Genomic DNA, 16,525 nt, shown 5'->3' on the forward strand with positions numbered 1-16,525 from the left:
TAATCTCTTTGCACGTTTCAGCATCACAAACCTTATAAACTTGAATTTCTAAGCAGATCAGCTCCTTCACACACACTCACTTCATAGGGAATCTCCTCTCCCAGATCCTGCTCCATCAGAAAGATCTTACAGACGTGCTCACATGGTCCCTGAAGTATTCTCACTACCAACGGGTAGTCTGTACGCTTCAGCTGAACACGCTCTGAAATATATATAATATGTTTTGTACATATACAAATAGATTAGATACAACTTTCTGTAGAAAATGAAGAAATGCAAGCAGTATATAGGAGAGCAGAAAATGTTTAGTGGTGACTAAATGTGTGCAAAACTGCTTACCACCACGAAACTAGTGAGTTGTGGGAAGTTGCCAAAGAGTCTGGTTGTTAAAATGTATGCATATGTGGTTGCATACTGGGCCAAAAAGTTGCCCTCTTTAACATCAGCCAGTTAAATTTTAATATCCATCATAAGATTTGAGGTATCATTCGTAAATATCAAGTTTAATACCAAAACTAAGTATTAGCAGTTCCAATACTTATCAAATGTTTGGAATAAGAATTTTTAATGTTTTTGAAAGAAATCCTTTGAGCTCACCAAAGTACATTTATTTAATCAAAAATACAGTAAAACAGCAATAACAGTTTTCTTTTTTTATGCAAATGTATTCCTGTGTTGAAATCTGAGATACATTTGAAACCTGAGATACTGCTGTATTAATTTTTTCATCTTAATTTTTTAAACTTTTGAATTGTTGTGTATCAGGCGATTCAGTGTTGCACAGTCAAGTCATTTATTAACTGGAAACTATAAGCAGGCAGCAGCAAACCTCCACTGGCATGAACGAGATAGAGGGCGAACTCATCTGGGCTGTTCTCGATCTTAAACTTATTCAGTAACACCCGCAGCACCTGTGGCGTGGTCATACAGCTGTTGATCCGTGCGTTCGTTACAGAACCATATGCAGGAGTGAACACAGACGTCTGAGTAAAAGAGAAAGAGGAACAAGAGACTGCATGACTGAGATGACTGAACATATGCTCAAACAATCTCACACACACACACACAAATGTTTCGTCTCAAGTTACCTTGTGGTTGTAGAAGTGACCGTTGATGGAAAATCGGTGCCTTCTGATTCGCCGCTGGCTATAAGACCGTCTCCTGCCCCGTCTCATTACAACAACATCACCTTAGACTCTACAAAGCAAACCGAAAGAAGACAACAGCACGACTATCGCAAAAAAAACAAAACATTAACACGCAGAACAAGTCACAGACTCAAATAAAGTATCACACTCAACTCAATCTTCATGGTCTTGTGTTGTGCCGTTGCTCGATTGGTCCTCTGGGGGCGTCACTTCCATCTGAGGTGGAGTCTGAGTCTGTTTCTGACCATCCTGACTGAAAAACAAGATGTAGATGTTCTGACTGAAAAACATATCGTAAGTGAACATTTTCTTGAACATAGAAACAACAATCCACAACACAACAAAAAAGCAAAAAGTAACCAATCACCAAACCTAACATTTTCAACATTTTCTTGAACTTATTTTCACCCAAAAATGTCAAAACAACCAAGTACAGGTAACTTCCAGTCATAATCTTTCTGTCATGCATGTGAACACATACTGGAGTGGACTTAAAATCAAATGATTCTGGGAACTCTCTTTAAAATAAAACAATAAGTAACAAACATTCCCTCCACGACCTCCACATTCTCACATCTCTTTACTAACCACCACCAGGTGCTGAAAAAAACAATATTAGCATTGGAGCGCTCAGAAATAAATAGTTCTTTTGAAGTCCCCATTTGGAACCATGAGGCAAAAATAGACAAGAAGAGATCAAAACCTATAAAAACCCATAAAACATCAGAAATTTGAGAATTATTCATAACACGCACGTCCAAAACATTTCAGCCAAAAGCATGGTCATCATAAGGATATGGAGTTGCTATGGCAACAAACAAAGCAGGCTCTCAGCTGCTATGATGTCAAGGTTACTTGAGTTTAAAGAACTGGGCTTATGAAAGAAATCTTGGTTTCTATGACGATGATAATGTTTGTATGCTACGGTTGATAAGATATGAAGTAAGTACTGATCAAACACTGTTTTGTTCAATAAAGTGATGTTTAATGGTTGAAAATTTTGTCTTGCAAAGTAATCAGTATTTATTAGTCTTACACCACCTTCCAAAAGTTTGTGGTCATTAAGATGTTTTCTAAAGAAATTAATAATTTTGTTAAGCAGGAACGCATTTAATTGATCAAAAGTGCCAGTAAAGACATTTATGTTAAAAAAGTGTTCCATTTCAAATGTGTTTTTATTAGAAACCAAACTTTCTATTCATCAAAGGATCCTTAAAACAAACTGCATCAAAGTTTCCACAAAATATTAAGCAGCACAACTGTTTTCAACTGATAATAATCAGAAATGTTTCTTAATCATCAAATATTCATATTAGAATGATTACTGAAGGATCATGTGACACTGAAGACTGAAGTAACGGCCAATGAAAATTCAGCTTTGCATAAGAGAAATAAATTACATTTTAAAATATATTCAGAGAGAAAACATTATTTTAAATTGTAATAATATTTCACAATATTAGTCTTTTTACTTTAACGACTTTTTTTAAAATGCAACATTTATGAGCATAAATGACTTCTTTTAAAAACACCATCTTAACAAATCTTACCCACCTCAAACTTTTAAATAGTAGTGTATATTTACACATTAATCAGTCTTATTTTCCAGTAAAAAAAAACATTCTGAAAACAAGGTATATTCACTTGAGGAGCAAGATAAACTTCATTCAGTTTTCTTAGATTTGTGCTTAGAATATATACTGAATTTATCAGTGGACTTTCTTTCTTTCTCTCTTCATCATATACAAAATTAACTAAATCATTTAAATATATTTGTGTGTTTGCTTCACTGTCTGACCTCTGGTTGTCTAGATTACACCCCGAGTGCCAGGAGGTAGAGGAGGGAGGAGGTCTGATTCGCTCATGGTCATCGTCTGAGGAGGTCCATGGATTCGCTCATGGTGAGCAGAAGGGGTCCTGCATCTGAAGCCTGATTGGTCGACGCAAACCCCATGAGATATTGAGAAGTCCTTCTATGATCAGCTCCTCCTCTTCCTGCATGCACAATACATACAGCATACATATATATAGTTTGTTACCTGACAAAAAGAAGTGATGATACATAATGAACCTGAATATTAGATTTAAATAACTTTTACTTTTAGAATAAATGAGGCTGATAAATGATAAATACAGCATATCTAAATCGGTCAGCACCTGAGCAAGCTGCATTTACAGACACAAAAGGAGCCCCGCATTAACACCCCCACACACACATCCCCGCCAGTCACAGACAGTTATTACTCCCCAGACAATAGTGAATAATTGATAAAGCACAGAAGGGGTCAAACGCTTCCCCACCTGCCACACAAAACTCTTTCTCACCTCTCTGTGGCGTAACTGCAGGTTCTTCCCTTCATAGTAGAGATTATAGGTCTTTAAATAAGAGAGAATGCTGCTCCTGAAAAAGAACAAAGTTTGTTCAACAATTATTTTAATCTTAGAAAAAAAAAGATTTTTATATATTTTATATATATATATATATATTTTTATATTTTATATATATTATTATTATTATTAAATTAAAACAACTTACCTTAAATAACCACCTAACTTTAAATTATAACATATTATTAAATAACTAATCAAAATATAACAGAACAATAAAAGCAAAAATTCATGTTGTTCAGAACAATTCATTATTTCAGATCATGGGATGATTTTAACACTCATGAGTTTGGTGCAAGATTTATACTCACTTGCTGATGAATTTATTCTCTCCGACCCGCACACCGTCATTCCTGTCATCCATTTTATCTTAGCTACGACTGCATGGAAGGACTCTAGAGAGACAGAGACAGAGGAACAGGGAGGAGAACAGAGAAAGAGAGAGAGAATGTTTCTTAATTTAACATCAAAGAATTAACTCTTCGGTATCTAGGTCAGAGCAAGAAGAGCGTAAGAGAATAACAAACTCTAAAGCAAGCGAAATAAAGTATGCATATCTCACACTCACTAGCTCGTGTCTCTCTTGACAAGAGACTGATGCTCTGTTCTATATCACACAAACCCATGTGATGCAGACATCTGCAAGTCACAGCTGAAAGCAAACTATTCATGAGGATGCGATCAGAATAGACATGGAGCACATACTGGAATGAATGAGAGGATTGAAACAGACAAAAACAGTTCAACACATTTAAAGACCCCATGAAATTCAAGTTTTGTGCTCTTTAGTCCATGTGTGTTAGCTTTGAATTCACCTACAGCAGTGGTTCTCGATTCCAGTCCTCGTGTACCACCGCTCTGCACATTTTGTATGCATCTCTTATCACTTCAGACGTTTAGTGCCCTGAGAAGTGGACTTCACACCATGATATTCCACCATGATTCCAGTTCAAAGGGAGCGTGTATGTTTCCTTCAAAGGGCATTAAAGTGTGCAAGACATTAATTTAAATTGTAATTATTTAGAGGAATTATGTCACACTTCTCACTTCTCTAGTAAGTTTCATCTGTGTGTGAAGGCGCTGCAGACAGTGCTGTAGCGCAAATCCGTGAATGAATTTGCTGTGTGCAGGGAGTAGGGAGCAATGAACACTGTTTAGGGACCATGTCAATCAGAACACAGTTCATTCATTGAGCTCTCTTCTAACGAGCTGGTTGTCTGAATCAGGTGTGTTAAGAGAGACATGAAAAACATGCAGAGCGGTGGTCACCAGGACGGGAATTGAGAACCACTTGCCTATTCTATACATTACCATTCAAAAAATTCATAAGTTCAAAAGTTTGTTATCAGTAAGATTTTATTACATTTTTTTTTTTTACTTTTTAGCAGTTAATTTCAGCAGTTACACATTATATTGATCAAAGAGGAAAAAAAGGAAACAAAAATATACAAGACTCTAAAAAACTTTCTATTACAATAAATTCCTGCTTTTTTGAAAAAAAGGAAAATCTAATATCCACACAAAGACACTGAAGACTGGAGTAATGTCTTCCCAAAACATAAATTATCCACAACAAAAAAAAAATAAAAGACTGGAGTAATGGCTGCTCAAAACTTAGTTTTTCCATCACAGGAATGAGCTACATTAAAAAAAAATAAAAAAAAAAAAAAACCTTGGTGGCCAAAAGAGACTTCTTTCAAAAACTTCAAAAACATTACAAATTCTTACCAACCCAAAACTTTTGAACAGTAGTGTATGCTAACATACTTCTTAAATTCACTTTTAGCAAATATTTGCATTTAAATTTTATGTCTTTCTCAACTGATGAGTCATGTTGCACACAGTTTTTTGTCCAATCAAAAGATATCTATTGAGAAAGCCCCACCCCCAACAGATACTTCAGGTTTGATCAGACTTTTAACATTTAAACTGCTTATGACTGATGCTCCGTCATAATGATCAATATTTTTATGTTTTTAGGAATGCCACTGATTGAAATACAATCATTGCTGTAGGATAATACAGTATTGTCCCTTGTGATTCATTACAGATGAAACCGGAGATGGAAGAAATTTTTAATATGTAATTTATTCATAATCTTTAGTTCCTCAACAACCAACAGAAATGCTCACACAGAGAATTAAAACACATGAGTGATATTCAGTTTAAATTCTTTATCTTAGTGTGAATTGTTTAAAGTACAAGTTTTACATTTTTCAATGCAGAATATGTAATGTGTCAGTTTCAAAGAGGAAAGAGTACAGTTATGACGGGCTCTAAAGCTCAGCAGCTGACAAATATACTCGTGTTTGGAGGTTCCCCTGCACAATACAAACTGCTCTACTCAAGGCTTCCTTCCTCACCAGCTGGAAAGGCTTTACAGAAGCTTCCGGAGACAGGGACAGGTGCAGGACAACAGGGGGACTGTTACCCCGCTGTTACAACTACTCAACATCTCTGACTCCTAGCTGTTGCTGTTTTATTGTATCTTATTCAAAACATTCAGTATAAAACTGTCATGCCAACAAAACTGAAATGAATAGGTGTCAAACCACATCTAACTTTAATAAAACAAGCTTTTTTTTTAAAGATACTTTTTCACACTGAACCTAATGTTAAAGGAACTGAAAGAGAGGAAATAGCAGTGGCTATCTGCCTAGTACTGTATATGGTTTCACAACTTTGTGAACCAGTGTTAAAGGGATAATTCATCCAGAATGAAAATTCATCATGTTTCAAACATGTATTACTTTTTTTGTTTTGTGGAGCATATACATATATTTTGAAGAATGTCGTCAATCAAACCATTTCGTTTTCCACTGAAAAATTACAATGGAAGTCAATGGGATCCGAAACAGTACTAACATTCTTTAAAATATCTTTGTGTGTTTGTGTGTGTGTGTGTGTGTGTACCACAGTAAAAAGAAATGGCTACAAGTTTGGAACGAGATGAGGGTGAGTAAATAATGAGAGAATGTTCATTTTTGAGTCAACTATCTCTTTAAATGCAGAAAACAGCCATTTGTCCTCTGTATTACATGATAAAATGATATACAAGTCATTTAAAAGAACAACCTTCCTGCATTTACGCCTCTTCATCCGAAATAAGACTTTGATTTAAATCCTGACATTTTCAACAGAGCGAAGAGTAATAGGCTACTTCCCATTTACTGTCTCACTATCTCACAGGATTTCCTGAACTAGATACAAGAAGATTTAACTGAACGCACATTACCTTCTTTCTGTTGTAAATGTCTCTATTGCAGCTGATCGTCTGGTGGTCTTTAAATGTTAAACCAGTGCAGAATCCATGTGACCCGCAGCTTCGCTCTTCTAAACTCTTCCTCCCTGATTTGCACAGCGGAAACTGACATGAGGCTTTAGACTTCCCCAGTGGTGGTTTCACTGCCTCCTCCTCCTCCTTCTCCCTTTATCTCTATGTGTCTGCCTCTCTCAAGTTCAGCCACTGTCTTTATGCACACTGCCATTAATCATTATGAGCACTTAGAATCACTTTAGGAGAACTACTTAGTGTACTCATGTAACTCCAACACACTTAAAAATACACACAAACAGAGCACAGGTGTCCTACTGAGATCCCAAATGGAACCGGTAATGGCCTCATTCAGTCCCTGACAAAACTCCTTCACAATTACCCCTTCACAAGATCATTATCCCACGAGCAAACAACAGGGTCTCTCTCTTGTATTGGCATGTTTTCTTATCAACACTTCCATCTCCTGACCCAGAGTGTACAGTTAGCTGTAGCTGTTAGAGCGTACGTGTGTGTGTGTGTGTGTGTGTGTGTGTGTGTGTGTGTGTGGCCCCTCCCACATCTTTCATACACACCACTCATTGCGCTCAATCAGGAGATGATGAAATATTCAATACCAATCGACCCAGAGCAGCTTATTCTGACATTAATATTTCATATCCCAAATATAGTCCTGCCAGAACTACAGAAGAGCTATTAGTCTCTGATACACATCCAAAAGTCATTGCCAGCAGATAATAGGCATCAGATGACAGGTGTTGATTAGATTATGGATGCATGATATATTGGTGCCAATTCTTAATGTGAATATCCATTTTTCATACTTAGCTAGCATTTGAAATTATTTATTTTGGTTTTTGATTATTGGTATATGTGTATCAGAATATATATATATATACATGAATTTGCATGTACACTACCATTTTTTAATTTTGGGGTCAGTAAGATAAAACAATGTTTTTCACAAATTCTTGTTAACACCAAAGTAGTGTACAGTACTACACACACTGGCCAAAAAGTCAATCCAAGACATGCTGAACAAGGAAAAGGGGAAATCAAGAAAAAAAAAAACATTTCACAATCTTATCTGAACTTTTTCTTCTACTTTTAATTCCTCCTTTATTCTAGCTCTTTGCTTAAAAATTGGTTAGGGGAAAAAAGATAAAGAAAAAAAATCCAGTTTTCCATGCAACATGACCTCGCTTCAGTATCTGCAATGCAAAAGCCACTTTTCACACTCTTCACACTAAAACACATCAAAAAACTACTACTACTAAAAAAACAGCACCACCACTCAACAAGAGCCATGTACTTTTCCACGCTTATGCAACTGTTCACTTGAGCATTAAAATATGTCAGGGGAGTCTATGAAAAATGAATGCAAAAGAGCATGAGAACTATTTTTACACAGTCTTCTGGAGTCATGTGACTATCCAATCTGCCAGTTCTCCAAAAGATCAACTCTGCATCTACAAAAGTACCCAATTATGAATAATTACATGTTTTTCAAACACAAATGGTCTGGTTGCTTGGCACTTGAGTGCTGGGAAGACTTTGGAAGTGCATGTTACTATTCAAGTCGTGGCCAAGTGGTTAGAGAGTTTGACTCCTAACCCTAAGGTTGTGTGTTCGAGTCTCGGGCCGGCACTACCACGACACGATATCACTTCACTTCAAGTAATAAATTCTATCTAATTTCATATTTGTTCATTCTATTGTCTGCAATGACTTGAAACCAACAACGGCCACCATTCCATCCCTTCTCTTCCTTCCCATGGCTTGGAAGTCCCCCCTTGTTGTCCAATTCCAAAGCAACTGCTCACTAACCTCGGTCTTTAAGATCCAGGCCAAGATCTCCGCTTGATGTTTCCTGGCCTACATCCATTCCCTCACCTCCCCCAACCAGCATCTCCCCAAAAACACTATAGCTCAGCTATTGTTTAAATTGCCACGGCAACCTGGAAAACACTTGCGAACCGACAACAAGCTTCGTCCAACAATGCTGAAAGTCACACGTCTGCTCCCTCTTCCTTTTCTTCTTCCTTCCCATCGTTCTTGTGTTTAGAAGCTTGCACTGCCACAGTTGCTGCTGTTTCTGAAACCCTCAAGAGTACGACAAAAAAGACGAAACACAGCTACTTCACAATCTGCTGCATGGAAAATGTGATGCCCACATCTGACTGAGATTCAAACTTGCAACTGAGACACCAAGGCTGATCTGGTAACGAGTAACTTACTTGGAACACCAAAAGAATCCACATTTATCAAAAACAAATGGTTTTTCGATGCAGTTGTTTAGTTTAGAAAAACTGTTTCAAGATGAAGAGAAGGAATCTCATTTTCCCTCATGATTTTCCTCATGTTTGAGCTCACTGAAGAGGTTTCCTTGACTCACTCAAACTCGAATGTGTCACAGGCACCGCCGGCAGTTGTGAGGATCACTGTTAAAAGGGATAGTTCACCCAAAAAATGAAAAATCTGTTATCATTTAGTCACTATCATGTACATTTTTTGGTCTGTTTCTAACAAAGTTTTCATATGGCTTAAGAAGATTTGCAAGAATTGCGTGATTTGTAGGCATTTAAAATAATTCTTGTGGTTTTATAAAACAATTAGTCCCGGTCCTCAAATCTTTACAACAGTCCAACAGCAGTGGGACATTTCACTATTTGTATCACTCTGCTTGTCTGTGTCCTTGGTGACTCACAAAAGTTGATGCTTTGGCCTCTTTTAGAACTATGTTCATTGGCGACAAAGAAATATATGAAATAACTATCCAATTTCAGTCTGAATCACACGCTATCACTCACAATGGTGCTCCTAGTCTAAATATCAGCTATGATTACCAGAAGCCAAATCACATGTTATTCAGTCCTTACTGGAAAGTCAAGGTCCATATATATATATATATATATATATATATATATATATAATTATATATATATATATATATATATATATATATATATATATATAATGTTTTTGAAAGATCTCTTTTATGCTAATCAAGTTACCGTAAAAACAATAAAAGTGTGAAATAATATTACAATTTAAAATAACTGTTTTCTATTTAACATATTTAAAAATACAGTTTATTCCTGTTATGGCAAAGCTGAATTTTCAGCAGCCATTAATCTTTAGTGTAAGATGATCCTTCAGAAATCATTCTAATATGATTTCCTGCTCAGTGAGAAAACTGATACTTTTTCCATGGACATTCTTTGACGAACTGAAAAAAATCTTTTGTAACATTATAAACTGTCACTTTTGATCAATTTAACTTGTCTGCGATGAACAAATCATGTTAATATGCTTTCACTGTACAGAAAAAAGAAGCATGAACTTCTTTTGTGTTCCACAGAAGAAAGTAAGTCATACTGGTTTGGAACAACATATGCATGAGTAAACAGTAACAGAATTTACATTTTTGGGAGAACTATTCTAGATAAAACAGACTGGTTATGTAATCTGGCCAAATATAATGCCAGGCGAGTCATTTGAGCCCATAGTTACTTTCCCATTGCAAACACAGATATCTCACAGGGGACATAAACAACTCTAAATGTTAAACACTGCAGCATATTATTCTCTTGACAAGAGTCTACAGATGCTATTGTAATCTGAAGCCTGAATATTATATTACATTTCCAGTAAGACATTCTCAGTGAATTGCAATGCAAAACTGATCATATTACACATTATGACACAAAGTTGCAAACATATGCCAGCATAAAACAGCCACGGGCACATCAGCATCCAAGTCTGAACAAGTCTTGAGTAACAAACATGCATGAAAGCATAAACACCCACCCCTCTCTCGCAGATCTCTGCTCTCCAGATGCCCGATGTCACGATGATCAGAATCTGAAGGGTTCTTATCTGTGCTTTTATGCCTCCACACGACACTAAACTGAACAAACCCACCATCCGCGACGATATGAACCGAGCCAAGGCTTTACTCACTCCAACTCAAACCGAGCTTCTGCGCTCGCATCGGGAACAATCGCAGTTTGAGGGGGGCGTTTGAGGAGGAGGAATACCCCATCTGCTGTTCCAGACCTCGGAGAACGCAGCAGCCAATCAGCGCTCCGCGGACGCCCCTTTGTTCGCGCTGCTCCTTTAGCGCAGAACAGCAGACGCGTTCAGCGGGGAATCCCCAAAACAATAGCGCGCGGACGCTGAGGGACAGGGCGACAGAGAAGAAGGTGGATCTGATAGGAAATTAAAGCACAGTTTCTCCCGTTTAATCCCCATCGGTAACATTTGTGACTAAAATGTACAAAAAGACACAAACAACTCTAAAAGATGATAACAATGTACTACACAAAAGCCTTAGTACATATTTGGTACACATAAAATTGTCACAATACTATTATATGGTTAAATGTGTTATTAAAATAATCGTACTTTTGCACGGTAACATTTTATTATGTCTCATTTCTTAACTTTAGTAAATGCTAAAATGAATTAACAATGAGCAATATATTCTTATAGCATTTATTAACCTTCTTAATGTTAATTACTAAAAAAATAATCGCACTGCATAATGATAACTCTTCATCTTAAAAAAAATATTAGTAAACGATAAGATTAACATTAGTTAGGTGTTGTAAAAGGTGTTAAAGCATGAGTTCATCCAAAACCAATCAACACCTGCTTACCCCCATTGAAAGGCTTGGAGGGCCCAGGACAATTTTTAATATAACTCCGATTGGATTCGTCTGAAAGAAGAAAGTCACATACATAGGATGCTTTGAGGGTGAGTAAAAGACAGGCTAATTTTCATTTTTGGGTGAACTAACCCTTTAATTGTTTAAGTAACAAATGTAGCTAACTGTTGTTAACAAATAAAACCTTATTCTAAAGTGTTACCATTTAAACATGTCTAGTTGACAAGAAAAAACACATTTTGGATAAGACAGATTCACGTTATAAAATTCTAAAAATAAGCCTGGTTACATTAAATCAGATATATGTATATATATGGCTGTTCAATGAACATTTGCACTTAAAATTTGGAATCAACTGGTAAGTTACACTGAAGGTGAGGATTAGATCATCATGGGTTGTTACGGGTCAGAAAATGAGCAAATCTGAGCTAATGACTGATATAGTTTAATCTCTTGTAATCTGGTACCAGCTATGATCCACCCATCTGTCCAGAGCACTGTTATAGGGTTCATACAGCCTAAAAAGCAGTAAAAGAGTTTAGGGAGCTCAGGATTAAGAAGAACTAAGACTACCAGTATTAAAATACAACATACTTTATTCATTGTATCATTTGATAAATAAACTGCGTTCTTTATTAATAATGTAGAACCCACCACTCAAATGGGACCATGAAGAATAGACCTGGTGTTGTTGACAGCATCTCTTCACTTTCTTCGCTCTGCTTCCACTATGCCTGCATCTATTAACTGTCTGGTTGAGTTGTGTGTGCTGAATCATGTTAACTCAGATGGTTACGGTCAACACACACACACACACACACACACACACACACACACACACACACACACACACACACACACACACCACACACACACACACACACACACACACACACACACTCGCACACACACAGGGTTGATGGGGGAGAAGCAGAGGTGAAGAACAGATATGTGTAACCTGATATACTTAATGAGTTTACCAGATCAGATAGAAAAGAGACCAAGATTTTACTGTCACCTTGCATACATAACTAGACCATAATTCTGAAAAAAAGTATTTTCATTAATTTGAAATGTGAAAGTTTTATTATTTATTATTTTGTGCTATAGCCTGATCCTGAAAACAGTCAAGGATGCAGGAATAGACAACAGTGTAATTTGATTTGTTTGAATAATCATGAAAATAATTATTTATAAAATGTTATTTATAATAATAAGTTATAATTATTATGAATAATATTTCCTTTTTAAATACTTGATATATACTGTTTTATTCGGGGAACCTTGATACACACACAAACACACACACATACAAAAAGACAAAAGACATTATGTTTTGCTCAGAAACATCTTATTAAATATCTTTAGGGACATGGAACAAAACAATTTCTGCTGTTTCTACTTACAGGAGCTGCAATGGCTGGTCCAAGAATATAGCACATTCTGCCCTAAATATATATATTCATATATTTATAATAGTCTCAATGCATTATGCATTCTATTTTTTTTTTGTACTACTTTTAACATGGAAGTAATGTTAGAAAAATACAATATGAAAACAGTCTAGTTAACAAAAATATTCAATCAAACTAAAGATAAAAAAAAGACAACAAAAAAGAGAATTTGTTTTACTCAAATAAAATGTAACAAATTGGTGCGCTCTGCAGCATGATGATTTAAGATAAGCATTTTTTTCCCAACATCTTGTCCGTAAAAACACAAAATGATGTGTAAAAAAACAAAACAATAAAACATTAAAAACATTGCAGTTCAGAGAAACGAAGTATATTCTTCAGATATATCTCCTTCAAAATAACTGAAGGGCTGTTTTTCTTTGAATCACATGCCACCATGTTATTAAGACCTATCACACACTTTACATCTCAGTGGATACTGAAATTCAGCACAAGAGCTTGTATTTCCAAAATGTTCTCATATTAAACACCATATTTAGCATCAATAAATCAACTTTTGCTATACTGTTTTTTTTTTCAGTAATCCCCATCACTTGACAAATATTTATGCATGTCACTGCCGTAGAAACCTTTATGACTGACAGACAAACACCACAGGATGTGAAAGGTCTTCATAAGATGTCATACAATAACATTTCACTAAACTATTTAAGGATAAAAGTTTAAGGAGATGAGGACTGACACCACTGCAAGCACTATCGGTGTGAATGGGAGAAGATTTAGTGGCAAACTGCACACTTTCTCACTTGCATTTACTTTGGATTCTTAGACAATCATTATAACACACTTTAAAATGCTGAATGTTTTAGAAGAAGAGTATTTTAGGAACACAAAGTGTTATAGTAATGAATTCTTCACGACATAATTTGTGTTTTGACACTCAGTGATTTGAACTGTAGATCTTATTCTACTCAATTACTGCAGTGTTGATGAAGCAGTAAGTAAATTATTATACAGAACTCAGATCTGGCTTTTAGGTCCCAAACACTGTCACTTAAACATTCTCAAACACATTAAAAACACTCTGCGATGTGTTCTTTCCTGCTGTAATTCACAGAAGTTTTTTTTTTTTTAAATGTGTAAATAAGGCTGAAAACAAAGTAACAGTTATAACATTGTGTTACCAAGTGAAATGGTCCTTGCATAATTAGGGTTTCGGTTAAAGACTAATACAACACAAATCCAACAAACCAACATCAAGCTGTATTACAGGTCAGCTAGAAAGAGGAAAAAAAAACATCTCAAACATGTTAGTTGGAATGATTCACTGAGGAAGCACCAGTTATGTTGTAAATGTCAAGAATGTGGTAATATAAAACTGCAATTTCTCAGCTGCAACACACACACACACACACATACACCTTCAGCATTTCAAATCAAACCTTAGAGTGGAGAACTGCATCTTCCATGTCCTGCTTACAGGCAGCAAAAGATTTGCACAAAGATAGTAGACATAGTATATATATAAATAAATAAATTACAAATCAACAAAAGAAACTCTTGATCTGACACTATGAGCCTATGAGAGGTTAAAGCACAACCGCACACTATTAAATCACGAGGGCCACTGAAGTCATCATTCCATGACTGAAAAAAAAAAAAAAAAAAAATGCTTTGTATTGTACATGTTGTTACTGTAAAGATCATAAAATGTATGTAAACCAAAGATGGGAAATGTGAAATTATAGTTACAACTAAATATTAAGGATTAGATATTGATTGTGATAATACAGTATAATAGGATTTGTACAGCTGGAGAACCTGTAAATAAATGCCCACTAAGTGCCGCCCACCCTCTCTGTGTTCAAAAACAAACTAAATCTGCAGTGCTTGTGGGAATCTACATTATAAACCACATTCACTTGAACAGCAGTGAGGAAGTGCCACCTATATCAAACAATGGGACTGCCTGAGTGCAACAATTCTCAAGTTTTTCCCTTCCAGTCTTCATTCTTTTGCAAACCATGCACTGACAGTACATTCGTTTTTCATCTAACTTTACCTACTGCATAGCTATCTGCCTCCAAAACGTGCAATCACTACAATTTCAAGGCGTCAAATAACAGTTTTTAATAAGAAACACCCCTTTCGATATGAGCTTTTAATCAAAATAGCAGCTAACTAACGATTTGGAAGCAAGACTCTAGAAGTTAAATTAGAAATAAGCTAACTACATTTTGTGCGTTAATTCAAGCAATGCAATTTAAACATAAAGCACAATAACCTTGCATCACTATGTAAACCTTATCGATCCTCTTGCTTTAACTGGATCCGGAACTGCACCATGCATAATGCGAGTGTGAGCACGTCTGATGTGAATGTGAAAGTGTGTGAGAGCACTCATTAGTGCGTCGTTTTAATTCAAACATCCAATTATCTTCAAAAGGATGCTTTGTGCAGATGGAGCAGTGCAGGTCGAAAAAAAAAAAAAGGAACACTGATACTGGAAATTCAGTAGATTATATAAAGTGATCTTTCAGTCTCTGTTCACATGTGCTCCCACACATAGAGAGATGAACAAGTACAACCTGAATTGTATCCACTCGCGGTTGTCATGGAGACACTTTCAGATCAATGCCGAAGCTGCTGTGCTGTCAAAGTTTTTAGAAACCGTGTTCACAGCTAGAAACCAACTTTAGCGTTGATGAAAAACTTGATGAGTCAATCACAAACGATACAGGGTTTTAAAGGATTGTGGGATGAAAAGAGTTTATAGCTGGCTGTTTAGTAAAGGACTGGACTGCGGATTGCACTGACTGGGTGGAATGGAGCATTGCGACTACTATCTAAAAACCTACCGGGGCTAAACACTATACCCCACTTTCTCCCAGTTCTGGCTTTGTTGGCATGTCGTCCTCTCTCCTGTCGTGGCGCTCATGGCATCTGTTGGTGAGGATGCTCCATCGGTAGCCAGTGAATGTTGGGCTGATTGGGAGGTACTGGAAAATGCGATGGCGCCGCAGGAAGTCCATACCAAACGGAAGGTCGTAAGACTCCATTCTCTCCCGTTTAGATACACCGTTTCCACGATTCATCTTGCGTATGCCCCTTTCCTCCGGGGTGCCTGGAACAGAATAGAAAGACTTCATGACAGCGAAGCAGGGAATGCACCAAAAATGAACTAAAACATCATCAACAAGAAAGAACTAAAGGTTTATAATGTTTTCTAAATATTTTAAACTAGAACTGCACAACTATTTGAAAATAAAACTGAAATTGCAATATGGTTTAGTGTGATTATCAAATCGCAACGGCTTTGATTTAATTTACATTTACATTTATGCATTTAGCAGATGCTTTTATCCAAAGCGACTTACAGTGCATTCTGGCTAACATTTTTACCTAACATGTGTTCCCTGGGAATCGAACCCACAACCTTTTGCACTTCTAACGCAATGCTCTACCACTGAGCCACAGGAATTAAATTGTGGTTCAAAGTATAGCACAGCACTGTATATTTTTACACAGGAGAAGATCAGGAACAAAATAAAAGCCTGATTGTTAAACATCTTATTTAACATTTTTATTATTATTATTATTAATATTGTTATTATTAGTCATATTTATGTA

At 36.2% G+C, this 16,525-nt stretch overlaps 1 protein-coding gene and 1 pseudogene across 2 annotated transcripts in view; both read right to left on the reverse strand.

Moving 5' to 3' along the window:
• On the reverse strand, positions 1-10,981 carry LOC109074693 (annotated as a pseudogene).
• Positions 10,982-12,537: 1,556 nt separating this feature from the next.
• Positions 12,538-16,525, reverse strand: part of LOC109074691 (solute carrier family 23 member 2-like) — a 30,404-nt gene continuing 26,416 nt past the window's right edge. For both annotated transcript variants that reach the window (XM_042762551.1, XM_042762552.1), the window contains one exon: positions 12,538-16,019. In XM_042762551.1, coding sequence (XP_042618485.1) covers positions 15,766-16,019 — 254 coding nt within the window. In that variant the 3' untranslated portion in view covers positions 12,538-15,765. The remainder of the gene's footprint in view (positions 16,020-16,525) is intronic.

This window comes from Cyprinus carpio, chromosome A8 (genome assembly GCF_018340385.1).
Source record: "Cyprinus carpio isolate SPL01 chromosome A8, ASM1834038v1, whole genome shotgun sequence".
Taxonomy (NCBI): Eukaryota; Metazoa; Chordata; class Actinopteri; order Cypriniformes; family Cyprinidae; genus Cyprinus; species Cyprinus carpio.